We start from the raw sequence: 16,485 nt of genomic DNA, 5'->3' as shown, positions 1-16,485 counted from the left end.
AGGGAACACAAGGTGACAGCGAGCTAGCAAGCTGCCGGGGGGATCCACCATCACAGAAGTCCTCCCAAAGGATTTCCAAAGCCATGGAGCAAAGACGCTGAAGGGCTTAACTTTGAGCACAGGGGCAAGGAGGCAGCCTGAGTCAAGCCCTGAGCCTGCTTAGTGCAGCGTCATGGCTTCCGATGGCCTCAGCAGAGTTCCAGCGCGGAGGCCAGAGACGAAGCCGAGCTGGGGGCAGGGGACCCTCTGGGGCAGCCCAGAGCTCCCGGGTCTGCCGGCGGCACGGCAGGGCTGGGGCCTTGAGAAACGGGGAGCCCCTTGCCCACCTCCACGGCGTCCGGGGAGGCCCCGCCCTCTACGGGGGTCTCAGGTGCGTCTTCCTCCCGCAGCGTGGTCCGCTCGTACTCCACCATCTGCCAGACAGTCGGGGGCGCCCGCGGGGTCAGGCCGCGAGGGCCCTCTGCCCGCGGCCCTGCCCCGTGCCCCTGGCCGGGCCGGGCCCCTCCTGTCTGCGGGGAGGACCCCTCTCTCCGGCCGGCCCCCGCGGCCTGGGCCCCTCCGACCCGCGCCCCCTCCGGCTCGCGGGCCCTTCTCGGCCCCTCGGCCTCAGCCCCTCCGCCCGGTCCTCTCCGCGAGCCGCGGCCCCTACTCACGTTGCCGCCGCCGCCCAGCTCCTGCAGCGCGACGTTCATGGTGGAGTAGGGGCGCGCGGCACCCTGGGGCTCCCGGCGGCCGGCCCTCGCCCAGGCCGCGGCCTCAGCCCCCCGCCCCAGCCCCCGGCCCGGCCCCGCCGCCGCCCGCCATCGCCGCCGCCCCCGCCGGCCCGGCCCCCTCCGGCCGCGGCGCCGCGCCCGGGCTGGGGGGAAGGCGCGGGGAGGAGCGCTCCTGCCGCCGCCCGCCGCCCGCCGCCCGCCCTGCGCCCGCGCCGGGACCCCCCTGCCCTTCGGGATCAGCCTGCCCGGCTCCCGGGAACACCCTCTTGCAAGCCACCCGTCCTTTCCATGCCTTTGAACCAGGCCCAACCCCTGGTGCTATTTCTTGGCCCAGTTCCCCAAGTTGCAGGCCCTCCCCACCCCCTTTAAGCACCTTTAGGAAATTACGCTCTCCGGAGGAGCATCTGCCCCCAGCAGTTCACACAGCACCTCTTCAGCACCTCTTCAGCCAGCACATGCAGAGCAGCAACCGGGGGCGACCCACACACAGGGCGTCCACACGGAATCTACCCAGAGAGCACGCAGACCCAAAGTGCACAGGCAGGCACTCAGCCCAACACATGGTTCCCCACCCCCCCAAGACACACATGCACAGTGTACGCACTGCACACTCACCATGTATACACCTCTACAAGGCACCCAGAGCCGACACACACTACACTGTCCTGCTGTACTCACACGGCACACATGTACAGCACACGCGTAACCCACACTCTGACTCTACTCTTACATGTTGCTTCAAGATTGCACTTTTACTCCTCAAGATAATTGTTGTCATCAGATCATCTCACAAAAGGAGGGTTACAGATGGTGACAAATTGGCAGGGAAAAAAACAGCCATGCACAGATATTTAAAGAAAAGACGTGTTAACACTTCTAACTTGAGGAAAGCAAAGCATTTTATTTGGGAGGTTTACAAGAAAAAAAAAAAAAAACCCAAGCAATATTTAACTGAAAGGCAATAGCGTGGCATCTATGCATCTGCCATCTGCCTTCCATATTGTCATTCCTTAATCAGGCCTGGTGGTGTTGCAGTCTGCTGCACTGAAGAGAGCCTAGTGTTTGTTGCCACAGTTTTTAAAAAAGTGCCTGATCCACCTCCTTCTTCCCCAACCGACTACATGAATTTGACCTGAGAAGGCTCAGAATGGTGGCAAATCCATAATCCATTTCTCAGCACTCACCCCAGTCCTCAGCCTGCTGCATGAGATTCTAACATGGGCTGCTCTTGTGGTTGAGAAAGGGTGGATAATGAATCAATCAGGTTGAGAATGTTTTATTTGGCAATTACACACACACACACACACACACACCAATTACATGTTCTCAAATAGGAGACAGTACAGTGTTATAGGTAGGATGAATTCTGGATTCAAACTCAATGTCCTCACTTGTAAAATTTAAGTAAGAATACCACCCTTGTCAAAGGACAGTGTCTGACACATAAAGGGCACTCAATGTGTGAGCTGCTATTTTTGTGTTATTGTTAAAATCCTGTAGATAGAAATGAGAATTGTAAGGGGCTGTTCTATTTCCTCCAGGTAGATGGGTTCTAGGTCAGTTAGGGGTTCCCTGAGCAAGAAGTTTTCACATTCAGCCATACTGGGGTCATACTGGGATATCTACTTGGAACAAGTTTCTGGAGCTGTTCGTGTTCACTCTGATGACAGTGTGGCATCACAGCACTTACCTCTTCCCCTTGTCCCTTATCACCCCCAGGAGTGGATGAAAGGAGATGTGGCAGCAGGGGCAGTCTTGGCCCATGGGAAATTCCACCACGGCATGACCGTGCGAGTGTACCATAGTCCTACTATGTAAGGACTTCCTGACAACAGGTGCATTAGAAATAGTCCTTATGGCTCCTTGACATAAGGAAAATAGCAAGCTTATAGCACTCTAGCATATGCCAGCCACTGTCTAAGTGCTTTACATCTCATGGTATGAAGTTTTTTTACAGATGAGGAAACTGAGGCTTAGAGAGGCTAAGAGTCACATGGCTAGTAAGTAGCCGAGCTGGGATTCAAATCCAGGCAGTCTGACTGCTTTCTGGAGAGAACTTTGTCAACATGAATCAAAAGGAGGATATACTTCCTCCCAACATTAGTTGCTAGTCTTCTGGCACATTTTCTCTGGAACAGTGAGGGGAGAACATCAGTTCTCAAGCCAGACAGACTTGGACTGAAATCTGGGCTCAATTCTTGATCAGCTGTATGATCTTTACCAAGTTACTTGAAAGCTCAGACCCTTAATTTTCTTCATCTGTAAAATGGGAACAATCACCAGTGTCTTGGAGAGTTGCTGTGATAATTACATGCAGCCACATAGGAGAGAGCCTGGTACCTAGTTTTATGGTGTTCTCAGTTTCACTAGGCTTGGCCTAAATGCATATTTCCTTTCTATCCATTCTCTTTCCTGATTCAAATCATTTATTAGGCTCATAACTATTCCTAACCACATGTTAAATACCCTAGCATGAGAGACTTGGAATTTGCTCTATTTTATAATTCCATTTTCTTTCCTCTGTGTTTATCATCTTTGCCTCTTTTTTCCTCTCTCATTCTATTATTTTTTCTCTATCTTTTTCTGCTCTTCTTTTCCTATAGGAATAATTTCTTTCTTTTGGGTTTTCCCCCCTCTAAAGTGATCGTGAATTGAGAGGGAATAGATAACGGTTTACCTGCTAAATTTACAAGCCATGTAAATTTATTATTTTTTTAAAAATTTTTTAAAGATTTTATTTATTTATTCATGAGAGACAGAGAGAGAGAGAGAGAGAGAGAGAGAGAGGCAGAGACACAGGCAGAGGGAGAAGCAGGCTCCATGCAGGGAGCCTGATGTGGGACTCGATCCCAGGTCTCCAGAATCATGCCCTGGACTGAAGGCGGCGCTAAACCACTGAGCCACTCGGGCTGCCCAAGCCATGTAAATTTAGCCATGAAGATAACAAGATACATTAATGTCCAGTGTTGACAAGGATGGGATATATGGGCACTCTCTACATTGTTGCAGGCTTACAAATTGATATCACTTTTTTGGCAATATGAATCAAAAGGTGTAAGTATATATCCTCTGAACCAGAAAGTCTAATTCTGGGAAATCGGTCCAGGAAATAATCATTATCCATAGGATGTATATATTAGTTAGCTTTTGCTGAAGAACTAACCTCCTCAAACTTTGTGGATTAAAATAGCAAACATTCATTATTTCTTATGCACTGCAGGTTGATTGGGTGATTCTTCAATTCCAGGTCAGCTCAGCAAGAGCTGAATGATGTAGCTCAGTGGTTTGGGCCTCAGTCGGGATGACTGGGTCCTGTCTCTATGTGGTGTCTCCTTCTCCAGTAGGCTAGCCTAGGCTCCTTCATATGGTGGCCTCAGGATTCCCAGAAACAAACAAACAAACAAAAAAACGGGACAAACATAAACGGTTTTCAAGCCTCTGCCTGCCCCACATTTGCTAATGTCCCTATTGGGCAAAACAAGTCAGATGCTCAAGCCCAGATTCAGGGAGGGAGAAATAGAATTTACTTGATTGGAGGAGCTACAAAATATTGGGGCCATTTTTTCCCCTACAACATTTACTCTTCACAGCACTGTCTCTAATAACCAACAGGGGCACCTGGGTGGCTCAGTGGGTTAAACGACCAATTTTTTTTTTTTAAGATTTTATTCATCCATTCATGAAAGACACACAGAGAGAGAGAGAGAGAGAGAGAGAGAGAGAGGCAGAGACACAGGCAGAGGGAGAAGCAGGAGCCTGACGTGGGACTCGATCCCTGGTCTCTGGGATCATCCCCTGGGCTGAAGGCAGGCACTAAACCACTGAGCCACCTGGGCTGCCCGAGCAACCAACTCTTGATTTCAGAGTCATGATCTCAGGGTCCTGGGATGGAGCCCTGCTTCAAGCTCCTGGCTCAGTAGGAAGTCTGCTAGAGGATTCTCTCCCTCGGGCAGCCCTGGTGGCGCAGCAGTTTGGCGCTGCCTGCAGCCCAGGGTGTGTTCCTGGAGACCTGGGATCGAGTCCCATGTCAGGCTCCCTGTGTGGATCCTGCTTCTCCCTCTGCCTGTGTCTCTGCCTCTCTCTCTCTCTCTATGTGTGTCTCTATGGATAAATAAATAAAATCTTTAAAAAAAAGGATTCTCTCCCTCTCCTTTGCCCCTCCCCCAGGTATCTCTCTCTAAAATAAATAAATCAATCTTTAAACACAGAGTAGATGACTTAAGAAAAAAAAGAGTAGAGGTCTTGTTGAATAAATCAAGCATCCATATGAATAAATCAAGCATCCATACAATAGGATAACAATGTAACATTTACAAAGGATGAAAAAGAAGAGTTAACACTCTGGGGAAATGTTCTCCATATAGAATTAAGTGAAAGAGTAAAAGGGTTTTTAAGAAATCTCATTTTGTGAAGTAAAAAAAAGTTAAAAGCACAGATTTTTAAAAAGAGATTGGAAGGTCAGCAACAAAATGTTAATATATCTAATGATGAAATTACTTTTAATTTCTTCTTTGTGCTTTCCTGTATATAGATAACAATTCTATTGTCCTGCATTTTACCTAAGCACTTTACCTGTTATTTACTTAATCCTTACAATGACCCAGTAAGATATAGTTTAGCAGTATCATTGTCCCTATTTTATAGATGAGGAACGTAAGACACAGGGAAGCTTTTCAACATTCCCAAAGTCACACATCAGGTAGAAGAGAGATCCTTGATTTGATTCTAAACAGCATTCTTAACTAGTATTATTTCTTCTAAGTGAAGTGATTTGTCTGGGACCAGAGTGTGATGTTTGGTAAATAGACTATATCACTGGTTTTAAAAGGTTAAAAAAATATATTGCAAAAGTAATATACTCCATAAGTATATAGAATAAAAAGATAAAATTCCACATTCCAGGATTCCAGTACCATCCTCAGAGAAAGCCATTAACAGTTTTGTATGTGTCCCTCCAGATCTTTCTTTTATAAGCATTTACATACCTAAACAGGACATGTATATGTGTGTATGTATAGGTGTGTATGCATCAGTGTGTGTGCATACTTTTCCCCCATATACAAAATCACACTTTATAGTCATTATTTGGTGACATTTTGACAGGCTTTGGAGATTCTTTTTTTTTTAATTTTTTAAGATTTTTATTTATTTATTTATTCATGAGAGACACACAGAGAGAGGCAGAGACACAGGAAGAGGGAGAAGCAGGCTCCATGCAGGGAGCCCAATGCAGGACTTGATCCCGGGACTCCAGGATCATGCCCTGAGCCAATGGCAGGCGCTAAACCGCTGAGCCACCCAGGGATCCCCAGATAGGCCTTATTCTTTTTGTGATTTATCAGACTCTGCTAAATAGAATGAGTCCCAGAAATACCCTCCTGGTATGGCCTTTCTTCAACAGGATGAGAGCAAAGGGTCCCCAGAGAGTTTAAGGAAGGAGAAACATAATTGCAAGAGATGTAAAAAGATGACCCCAAAATATTTGTAACAGGTTGCATTTGTTTCCTAGGATTGCTGTTACAAAGCATCACAAACTGAGTGGCTTACAGCAACAGAAGCTTTTGCTCTCACAGTTCTGAAGATGAAAAGTCCAAAATCAGAGTATCAGCAGGACTGTACTCTCTGGAAGTTTCTAGGAAAGAATCCTTCCTTACCTCTTCCAGCTTCTTGAGGCTACCAGCAATCCTTGGTGTTCCTTGGCTTGTAGGAACGCCTACTTCCCCTTCCTCTCCTTCCTCACATAGCCTTCTTCCCTGTGTGTGTGTGTTTGTGCATCTGTCCTCTTATAAAAACATCAGTGACTGGATTTCAGACCCACTTTAATCTAGGATGACCTCCTCTTAATTTAGGTAATTACATCTCAAAGTCAATAGCCAAAATAAATGTAAAGAAAAAATTAAAATACCTAATTATATCTGCAAAGATCCTATTTCCAAATAAGGTTACATTCCGAGGTTCCAGGTAGCAACTTTTAGGTGGAACTTTTAGGGGGGCCCCTATTCAACCCACTACACAGGCCTAAAGTTTCCACCTGAATAAAAGTGCTATTACTCAACTGTCAAAGAGCATGGTATTCCGTTTAGAACGTATGGATCAAGCCCACTAGGTTTTGAGAGACTTTCAGTTGAGAAATTCAATGCACTGTCACAAAACTCCAAACAAAATTAATTTCATTTTATCTGTAAAAATGAATTTTCATCTCATGGACAGTGATGCAGAACTTCTGAATTTTAAGTAGAGGATCACAACTTAAAGACCCCCCCCCCACACTGCATTTTTACAACATAGATGTAGCTTATATAATTCTGTACCTTTACAATTTTGCAGTTAGGTCTTTTGCTTTATTTTTTAATAAAGATTTTATTTACTTATCCATTAGACACACACACACACAGAGAGAGAGAGAGAGAGAGAGAGAGAGAAGGCAGAGACACAGATAGAAGAAGCAGGCTCCATGCAGGGAGCCTGATGCTGGACTCAATCCCAAGACCCCAGGATCATGCCCCAGGCCGAAGGCAGGCAGCAAACTGCTGAGCCACCCAGGGATCCTCCAGGTCTTTTGCTTTAATCATGACCTACCACACACAGCAGGGACAGGAATAAGATTATTTAAGAAGGAGCTCACCAAATGGATTCCAAGTTAAATGGTCATTTCTTCAACCTTTCCACTCTGGGAGTAGAAAAGAGAACAATCTCTATTCCCCACTCAGGGCTTAGCTCATCCTTGTCAAGAATTCTCACCTTTCCTTTAGCACTTTTAGTGAGGGGCAGCTCATTACCTCCTGAGTCAACCCACTTCACATCAGGACAACAATTTCATCTACAAAACTGTCCTTCATGTAGGTTCTATCGTCTCTAATGCTTCAGACTAGAACATAGAGGTTCAGAGAGGTATGTACATCATGCAAATGACCAGAAAAGTGTGGAAGGATATCTATCAAAGATTTCATGCGATTTTCTGTATTTTCCTAAAATATTACAAGAGTAAGTGAATGAATTTTTTTTAAGATTTTATTTTTAAGGGCAGCTCGGGTGGCTCAGCGGTTTAGCGCCGCCTTTAGCCCAGGGCATGATCCTGGAGACCCAGGATCGAGTCCCACGTCGGGTTCCCTGCATGGAGCCTGCTTCTCCCTCTGCCTGTGTCTCTACCTCTCTGTGTGTGTGTGTCTCTCGTGGATAAATAAATAAAATCTAAAAAAAAAAAAAAAACATTTTATTTTTAAGTAATCGCTACACCCAAAATGGGGCTGGAACCCATAACCTTGAGATCAAGAGTCGCACACCCCACTGACTGAGCCAGCCAGGCACCCCAAAATGAATGTACTTTTAAAAACTATAATAATGGGCAGGGGGGAATCCCTGGGTGGCTCAGTGGTTCAGCGCCTGCCTTTGGCTCAGGGCGTGATCCTGGAGTCCCGGGATCGAGTCCCGCGTCGGGCTCCCGGCGTGGAGCCTGCTTCTCCCTCCTCCTGTGTCTCTGCCTCTCTCTCTCTATGTCTATCATGAATAAATAAATAAATCTTAAAAAAAATAAAAACTATAATTATAGGGCCTTCCGTTCAAGGCCACGTTAAGTGGAACCGCTCCCGCCGCCAGTCCTGGTCCCTGGGGGCAGCCCCCACGGCGTTAGCCTCCGCATCCCTGGGACTAACACTCGGGGAGGAGTTGTTAGAGGATGGAGACTCAGCAGCACCAGGCAGTTTCACTAACTGCGTGATTTGGAGGGAAGGAGATAAAGCGCTTCAGGGACAGTGGAGACCCCTTCGCCTCAGGTATGCACAATGTACGGGAGGATTATCGTCCTCATCATTGCTGTCGTCAGCTACGCCAAGTGTGGGACCTCCCCCCCCACCTCCAAGGCCAGTGATTGCGCCAGAGCCCCTGCGTGCAAGCAAGCAGGTGACGCTGCCGCTGACGGCCAGCTGGGGGTAGGGGAGGGAAGGGGGCGCTCCCCGGTAGGGGCCGCGGGAACGGTCACGTGAGGCCCCGCAACGCGGGCGGGCGTACCCTCCGTCCCTCCTCTTGCACCTCCGGATGCCCACGGGCGCGCGCCGCGTCCTCAGGCGCTCCGGGCTTCCCCGCGTCACCTGCGGCCAGGGCGCCCCCCGCGACGCCGCCATTCATTCCTCCTACACGGCGCGCGCAGCCCGAGCCTCGGGAGCCTCGGGAGCCTCGGGAGCCTCGGAGCCTCGGGAGCCTCCGGGGCCGGGAGAACTGCGGGACGCGGGGCCCCCGGGCGCCCGGGTTTCGGCGCCGGCAGCGGGGGTGGGGGTCTACTCTGGTGCGCGCGCGTCGGCCCAGTTACCGAGATCCGTCCTAGGAGAGACCGAAATACACAGACTCAGGAAACGGTAACAGTAACGCGTAGGGAGCGGGTCCAGGCGTGGAGCCATCCAGAAAGGCAGAGACACTTCTAAGAAGCAGAAGTAGACTGACACAAAGAGACGCGGGGCGCAGGGACAGATACACACGAGAGAGAGACTGAGGGCTAGGCAGCCAGACGCAGACGCGCGAAGAAACGCTCCATAGAAACAGTGTAAGACCCGAAGACCAATCCGACACAGACGCGCCAACGGCGGCGACACCACCCACCGCCTGAGCCATTCCCACGTCCGCGGGTTCGCACAGTTGAGCACACCGGACCCGTACGGGACCTCCCCTCTGGCGCGTTTCCGGGGTCTCCTCTTTTGAATGCTGCCCAGACGCCAGGCTTGCGGCCCCGCCCCTCTCCCGTCGCCAGTCCCCCTCCCTCGCCCCCGGGAGCCTCCCGGCCAGACCCTCCTCCCGCCCCGCGCTCCCCAGGCCCGCCTCTCGCAGCCAGATCCTGCACCCGTTGGCCCGCACCACGGTCCAGCCGCCACTCCCGCCTCGGGCAGGACCCTCCCACGAACGCTGCCGGCCCCCGGGGGAGTGCAGGGCGCGCTCCGGTCCGCTCCCCCCACCCCCGCCCCGCCTCTCTCCCCCGGCCGATGCCCGCCCCACCTCCCCCGCGCCCCGCCTGCCGCGCTCTGCGGCAGTCGGGCGCTCATCGTCATTCCGCTCCTGCCGCCGCCGCCACCCCCGCCCCCCGCGCGCCGCCCCCGCCCGGTCCCCGTCACCACCTCCGCCGCCGCCGCCGCCGCCTGCCCAGCGGCCCGGGAGGCGGAGGCGCGGGGGAGGAGGCCCCGCTTGGCTCCGCAGCCCCGGATGCTGCATGACTTCATCCTTCCGCCGGCTCCCCTGCTGAGCTAGGGCCGGTCCGGCAGCTAGCCCGCCGCCCGCGCCCCGCCGCAGTCCCGCGCCCACCCCGCGCCCGCCATGTCCGAGATCCTGCCCTACAGTGAGGACAAGATGGGCCGCTTCGCCGCCGATCCCGAGGGCTCCGATCTCTCCTTCAGCTGCCGCCTGCAGGACACCAACTCCTTCTTCGCGGGCAACCAAGCCAAGCGACCCCCTAAGCTGGGCCAGATCGGCCGAGCCAAGAGAGGTATGCGGCCGGGGCCCGGAGTCGCCGCTTGACCCAGAAACCCTTCGCCGGGCGCCCCCCGGCTGCCGTTCCCCGCCAAGCGCCCGCAGCTCTTGCCGCAGACCAGCGCAGCCAGCCGCTCGCCGGCCGGGGTTTCGGGGGGGGGGGTGTCCCCGCTGCAGTCTTGTGTCCCTCTCTTCCCCTCTCCCGGGAACGCAGTGCCCCGGATTCGATGCTCGCCACCTCTGGAAGTAGAGCCCTGACACCTGGGCAAGGGGGAGGGGCCGGCCGGGGCATTTGGGGCTGCCCGAAGTGGGAACGTGGGGCGACGGGCCGCTTCTTCAGGATCAAAGGCTGAGTCGGTGGATGCTTCGGAAGAACCTTCGGGTGGGAAGGGACGTCCGACTGGAGAGAGGACAGAGGGGCTGGGGATTCGGTTGCCCTCGTTGCTTGCTTGGGGAGGGGGCTCTGTTGGTGCCAGGATCGGAAGAGAGAGGTTCAAGCGGCGAGAGGGTGAGGGTGGGCAGAGGGCTGCACTAGCTGAAGATTCTGTTGGAGAAGGGGGTCTGTCGAAGAAGGGGCTCCCAGGAGCAAAAGGATGATCAGCTCGGATGGAGGAGAGCTCAGGTGGCGGGAGGGTTTGGACTGGGAGGTTGAACTGCTGGTTGGAAGAGGGGGCGTTCCTCCATCGGGAGGGGAGGAGGGCCTGTGGGAGCTGGGCTCGGCGGAGGGTCGAGTCGTTGGAATTCCGATGGGGAGGGCACGGAGGCACGGGCGTCCGAGGGGCGTCACTGGGCCACCGCAAGTAGCTGTTCGGGGCGCGAGGACGCGGGGCCCGCTCTCGCCGCCGCTGCCCCCCGAGGCCGCGCGGCTGACGCGCTTTCTCCCTGCGCAGTGGTGATCGAGGATGACCGGATAGACGACGTGCTGAAGGGGATGGGGGAGAAGCCGCCGTCCGGAGTGTAGACGCGCCGGCTCGGGCGGCGGGCTCCGGGCCCAGCCCCGCAGCGGCCAGGAGCGCGAGCCGGCTATGCGGCTGCCGGCGCCCCCCGCCCCGGCCCAGGCGCCCGCGGGCGGGGGCTGCAGGGCCGCGCCGCCTTCGGGTTGGAGTCGCTGCCGCCGCCGCCTGGCACTCCGGAGCTGTCCGCTTCAGCACCACGGCGGCGGCGGTGGCGGCGGCGCGGACCGGCCCGGAGCCCGCCGCCGCGCTCATGCACTTTAGAACCTCGGGCCGCAGCCCCACCCCGCACACCGGAACGGACACAGAGACCCGCGGCTCTCAGCCCCCGACCCGCCCCCTCCCGCACGGCTCCCCTGCCCCGCCCCTCTCCGGCCGGTCTGGTCTGCAGAGCCGGCTGCCGGCCGGTGTCGAACCGCGCGCGCAGCCAGGGATGTTTGGCTGCGTATTTGCATGAGCTTCCCACCCACCTGAGCCCAGCCCTCCAGGCCGCTCCCTCACTCCCACCCCTGTCTGGCGTGACCCCAGCCTCAGCCTCTTTCTAAGGGACTTCCTCAGCACATTTGTATTTTTATATCCGACTCTTTGTTTACTGGCTCCCCTCATGGTTCATGCCCTCCCCCCTCCGCCCAGTCTCGGCCACGCTCTTCTGCGCCTGGCAGATAGGATGGGTGTTGAGTCTGAGATGGAACAAGCCCCCAACATGGTAACCAACCACATGGCCAGTCTGCCCAGGCCTGACCCCAGGCGACTCTGGCAGACCCCTCCTCTCAAGATATCACCTTCCAAGGGCCCAGGGCTGATTTTACTCTGGACCCCTGCATCCTGCCCCTGGGAACCCAAGTGAGGACTGCTCTGCACCTTTGGATGACACCTGTGGCCCTGGAGATGTTTTCAACCCAGGGGTGTCCTTTGTAAATGTTCCTCCATCCTCACTGTACCAGGAGTGTGTGAATAAACACAGACCTCCCTGTGTGTGTGTGACCACTGTTTTGGTCTGCTCAGGAGCCAGGCCAAAATGGCTCCAATCCCTTTTGGGGAGGGGGCAGATTCTTGGGAATCTCAGGTGCATGTTGCTGGCAAGGAAGAAGTTGCCAAGTAAACAGGTAGGCCAGCCTGGCCTGAGAACATTACAATGTAGCTTCCTTGGGTAAATACATAATCTAACCAGGATAAGAGGCTCGAGTTGGAGCTGAGATTAGAAGCATAACACAATCTTGATTCAAAGTCTGCAGCCTCCTGTGAATAAATCCAGGTTGAATGGGGGTCAGTAACAGGACCCAGGGATACAGGTCTTGAAGTCTGGCTGGCATGTGGAGGGGTCATGCTAAGCTTTGCCCCAGGGGATGATCACTGGTGGTTTAGTACTAGGAAAAAAACTGAGGAACCCAAGAAGGAAACCAGAAACCTGGGATTTGGGATCTAGTTTGACCTGGGCTGTATTGTTTCCTGTGGAGTCACTTCCATCAGCTCTATCTTAGGCACGAGGCCTCTGGGATTGTGAGCACCTTGAATCAAACCCTAAGCCTTTAGTCAGGAATTCAGCTACTTGAAGAGCCCAGGGCAGAAAGGCAGGGAAGACAGGAGAAACATGCCTCTGGCCTCACAGCTGAATGGCACTGAGGAAGTCCTCATGATCCGAGTCCTGGAGGAAGCAGGGCGAGGTGGGAGGTCTAGGGGGTGAAAGGATCTTGGTCCCAAGGGCCAGCTGGGCCACAGTGAGCTCTTTGCCCTTCTGCATGATGTAAAGATGGAAGTGGAAACCACTGCCATAGGTTGCATGCCTCAGGGACCAGCCATATCGGGCTTGGGCATAGTGTCTGATCCGAAAGTGGGGAGCAGCTGAGGTCAATGAGATGAACCGGCCTCCATGGACCAGCACCCGGCTCACCTGCAAGGCAGACAGAGAAGCCACTGGTGAGGAGTCTATCTCCAGGTTCTCAAAGGTCAGTATGGTCCCAGATACCCTTGCAGGTACCACCCTACATTCTGTAGCTCAGGGCTCTTCATGGCAAGAGTGAGCCTCCTCTCTGTCCCTAGTCATTCCATGGAGGTAGGGCTATCTTCTACCCAGCCAGGAGCATGGGCATGTCGTCAGGTATAGGGGGCACTGCTTTCTGGTCAACTGCTCACTCTCCTAGTCTGTGTAACCTATCTGGAAGCTGGCTGTTAATTCTTCCCTATGGTAACCCAATAGCCAATCATCAGCATCTGTGAGCCTGGCCACTCCTGCCCCCTATAATCTTGACCCAGCTTAACCACCTTCTCCTTCAGGTCACCACAGTCCTAAAGGTGACCTACCACTTGGCTCCTTCTGGCTTCTGAGTTCTTTCAATCTCCCAAAACCCCAATCCCTTCTCCCCACCTCTTGGTCTGCCCTCCTTTTTTGTTGCTCCCTCACCTCACTCAGCACCTGATCCATGGTGTGGACACCTTCAGAAGACACATTCCAGGGGTCCTGTTCTCCAGCTAACAGGGCATCCAGCGTGCCCTTCTCCAGCACCACGTCGAAGGAGCCACTGGGGAAGTCCAGTGCCCGTACATCCATGGTCTCCCAGCGCAGCGTGGGTACGTGGGCATAGCGAGCCTGCATAGCAGCCACCACTACTGATGAGTAGTCCACACTGGTGACATCAGGGAAGCCCCCAAGGAACAGCTCGTAGCTCAGCGCGCTGTTCCCACAGCCTGAGGTGGGGATGGGTGGCAAAAGGGTTAGGTTAGCTTTGGTTCTCACTTCTCCCAATTATGCATCCACCCTTGGCCCATTTGCTCTCAGCCTAAACTAAACCCTCCCAAACTGTGGGACAAGCAGCGTGTGCAAAAAAGAGCATGAGCCTTAGAGTCCTACAGACCCGGGCCCATATCCTAACATTCCTTCCTGTGTAGATTAGGGCAAGTTGTTTACATACTGCGAACTTAGACTTCCTATTCAGAAAAATGAAGATGTAATACCTAGCCTACATGCAGGATGTGATACACTAAATTTAAAAACTAAAACAGCTGGGGAATAGCTGAAGGAACTCTGAACTTCCAAGTTCTAAGATCTAGATTCTGATATGTCTAGTCATACAGCCATGGCAAGTCATTCAGCTCTGAGCCTGTTTCCTCATACTCAGAATGGGGTTACTATTCGCATCATTAGGACCATATCATTATTTGGTTAATAGTATTATCCTAATCCCTAACCTCTCAGGGAAGCTTTGATGCTATCAGCCCTGCGAAGACTTCATGTTAGGGGTTACTACTCTGTTTTGGTTTCCCAGGCAGAATTAACCAGTGTAGGGGAACTTGGTGGGGACACACGGTGGAGTTGATTCCTTGTAATTCCTTAAAGTATTAAGCACTGTATTTGGGTTCTGCAGATAAATAGAGAGATCATGCGCTGGTGGGAAGAAAAGATGTGTGTTCAGGCAATTGCCACGTAATGCAATGAGAGTTTCAATAGGGACAGGCTGTGAAAACACACTGGGTGGCTCTTGTCCCCACTTCTGGTGAGTTGGCCAACGCTTTCAGGGGAGTTGACAGAGTCTTGAGGAATCCTAATACTCTGGTGGGAAGTACTGAAAAGCAGTCCCAGGGGGCAGAGTATGGTGAGAGAAGGGGTGGGAGTTAGTGGACAGGATGTGGATCCACAACACACTAGGTGTGACTTCCTAAGAAGATATGCTGGCCCTTTCACGGTCAGTCTCAGATTGGGAATGGAGCTGGACGACAGTTCTGGTGGCCCCACAGAGGATCCCCCGCTCTTGGGATTAGATTGCCTTTAATGCCCATTTGCCTCCCTAAAGAGGATCACAGGATCAGCTGTTGGGATAGCCCTAATCTAGTAGGGCTTGGCACCTGGACAGGGCACCCAGAGGCTGCTGGCTGGTCCTCAGCTGCCCCTTCCTATGTTCCTCCTTAGGCCCTACAGCTGAGGAAGAGTACTAGCTTGCCTAGGAAAGCCTAGTGGATGTTTTTCTACATTAGAACCACAACAAGCCCCAGGAGATACACTACAGGGGATGAGAGACGTGAGGGTAGCTTTACAAGAGACCCTAAGTCACTTCAAGCTGAAATCTCACTGGGTTCTCTGACTCACAATCCCTTCACCATCCCACACCTGACCTCATATATCCTCAGAGCTCTGCCCAACTGTGGACAAACCCAAATTTCCTTCCTGTGTTTCCCTTGGTACAGGAATGGCATCTTCCAAGAGAACTTTACTAAAGGATGAAGAAAGAACAAAACCTCACCACATAGCCAATCCTGCTTACAAAGCATTGATTTCCAATCCTACTGCCTCAGTAACTGGAGGCAGGCAATAAGAAGGGGCTTGACCACTGCCATCCTGGGTAAAGCTTTAGGGAAGCCAAGCCCTGAGAACTGAGCCACATCCAAGAACCTATTACATGGGAACCCAGAGCACTGTGGATGCTATCCTAACACCAAGGGACAGAGGTGTAAGCCAAAAATACCAATTCATTAATTTATAATAGGAAAAACAACCATCATAGGGATTGAGCTGGCGGTCAGTCCTCTCTGGTCAGTCCCTTCTCTCTCCATAGGAAATACAAATTGAAGCCAAATTAGGATCAGAAGCATACAGTCAAACAAGGAGAGAGAATGAGAGTTGTGTGATACTGGCAAAGCTGGGACAGCCATACACCTGCATCTATCATGAAGATCTAGCCATAGGTACTAGACACACAAGCCCTCAGGCAGGGTACTCTGATCTCTGGACAGTCCTGGATAAGCTGCCTCTCTGACTCCCATTTTCAGTACTAATGATAGCTAACAGTCACTGAACACTGGGTTCTATGCTAAGTACTTTATAAGAATTTTCTTAGTTTATCTTCAAGGTAGCTCCATATAGAAGATACGGTTTAAGATTTTATTTATTTATTTGAGAAAGCAAAAGAGTGAGAGAGAGAGAGAACACATGAGTGTGTGGGAGGGAGGGCAGAGGGAAAGGGAGAGGAAGAAGCAGGATCCCCACTGAGCAGGGAGCCTGATGCGGGGCTGATGACCTTAACCAACTGAGCCACCCAGGTGCCCCTAGAAGATACTCTTATTTCCATTACCATGTTCTTTTTTTCTTTTTTTTTTAAGATTTTATTTATTTATTTATTTATTTATTTATTTATTTATTTATTTATTTATTTATTTGTGAGAGACACACAGAGAGGGGCAGAGACACAGGCAGAGGGAGGAGAAGCAGGCTCCATGCAAGGAGCCCGATGTGGGACTCAATCCCAGGAATCTGGGATCATGTCCTGAGCCAAAGGCAGACGCTCAGCCTGCTGAAGTACCCAGGTGTCCCCATTACCATGTTCTTTTTTTTTTTTTTTAAGATTTTATTTATTTATTCATAGAGACACAGAGAGAGA

General features: G+C 52.3%; 2 protein-coding genes across 11 annotated transcripts in view; one reads left to right on the top strand and one right to left on the bottom strand.

The window, feature by feature from the left end:
* The window catches only part of ECE2 (endothelin converting enzyme 2), a 32,958-nt gene that overhangs the window by 13,197 nt on the left and 3,276 nt on the right, over positions 1-16,485 (bottom strand). For 3 of the 10 annotated variants that reach the window (XM_025451394.3, XM_025451398.3, XM_035710191.2), the window contains exons 1-2: positions 654-781; positions 327-413 (exon numbers count right to left, since the gene is read on the bottom strand). In XM_025451394.3, coding sequence (XP_025307179.1) covers positions 327-413; positions 654-692 — 126 coding nt within the window. In that variant the 5' untranslated portion in view covers positions 693-781. Of the gene's footprint in view, positions 1-326; positions 414-653; positions 784-1,086; positions 1,267-1,328; positions 1,445-12,530; positions 13,008-13,517; positions 13,802-16,485 lie in introns of those variants that run through there. The other 7 variants (XM_025451397.3, XM_025451399.3, XM_049105672.1 and 4 more) reach the window with 6 other exon arrangements.
* Positions 9,837-12,091, top strand: CAMK2N2 (calcium/calmodulin dependent protein kinase II inhibitor 2). The gene is made up of 3 exons (XM_049105675.1): positions 9,837-10,179; positions 11,054-11,126; positions 11,356-12,091. Exons 1-2 carry the CDS (start codon positions 10,011-10,013, stop codon positions 11,122-11,124), a joined length of 240 nt encoding a protein of 79 aa, XP_048961632.1. The 5' UTR covers positions 9,837-10,010; the 3' UTR covers positions 11,125-11,126; positions 11,356-12,091.

This window comes from Canis lupus, chromosome 34 (assembly GCF_003254725.2).
Source record: "Canis lupus dingo isolate Sandy chromosome 34, ASM325472v2, whole genome shotgun sequence".
In the NCBI taxonomy this organism is placed as follows: domain Eukaryota; kingdom Metazoa; phylum Chordata; class Mammalia; order Carnivora; family Canidae; genus Canis; species Canis lupus.
This window is presented reverse-complemented; position numbering and strand designations above follow the sequence as displayed.

What these genes read in the sequence shown, in the direction of transcription:
- CAMK2N2 (XM_049105675.1), top strand. Translation starts at nt 10,011, where the DNA reads ATGTCCGAGATCCTGCCCTACAGTGAGGACAAGATGGGCCGCTTCGCC. An exon ending in GATCGGCCGAGCCAAGAGAG is followed by an intron (nt 10,180 to 11,053) that starts GTATGCGGCCGG and finishes CTCCCTGCGCAG; the next exon opens with TGGTGATCGAGGATGACCGG.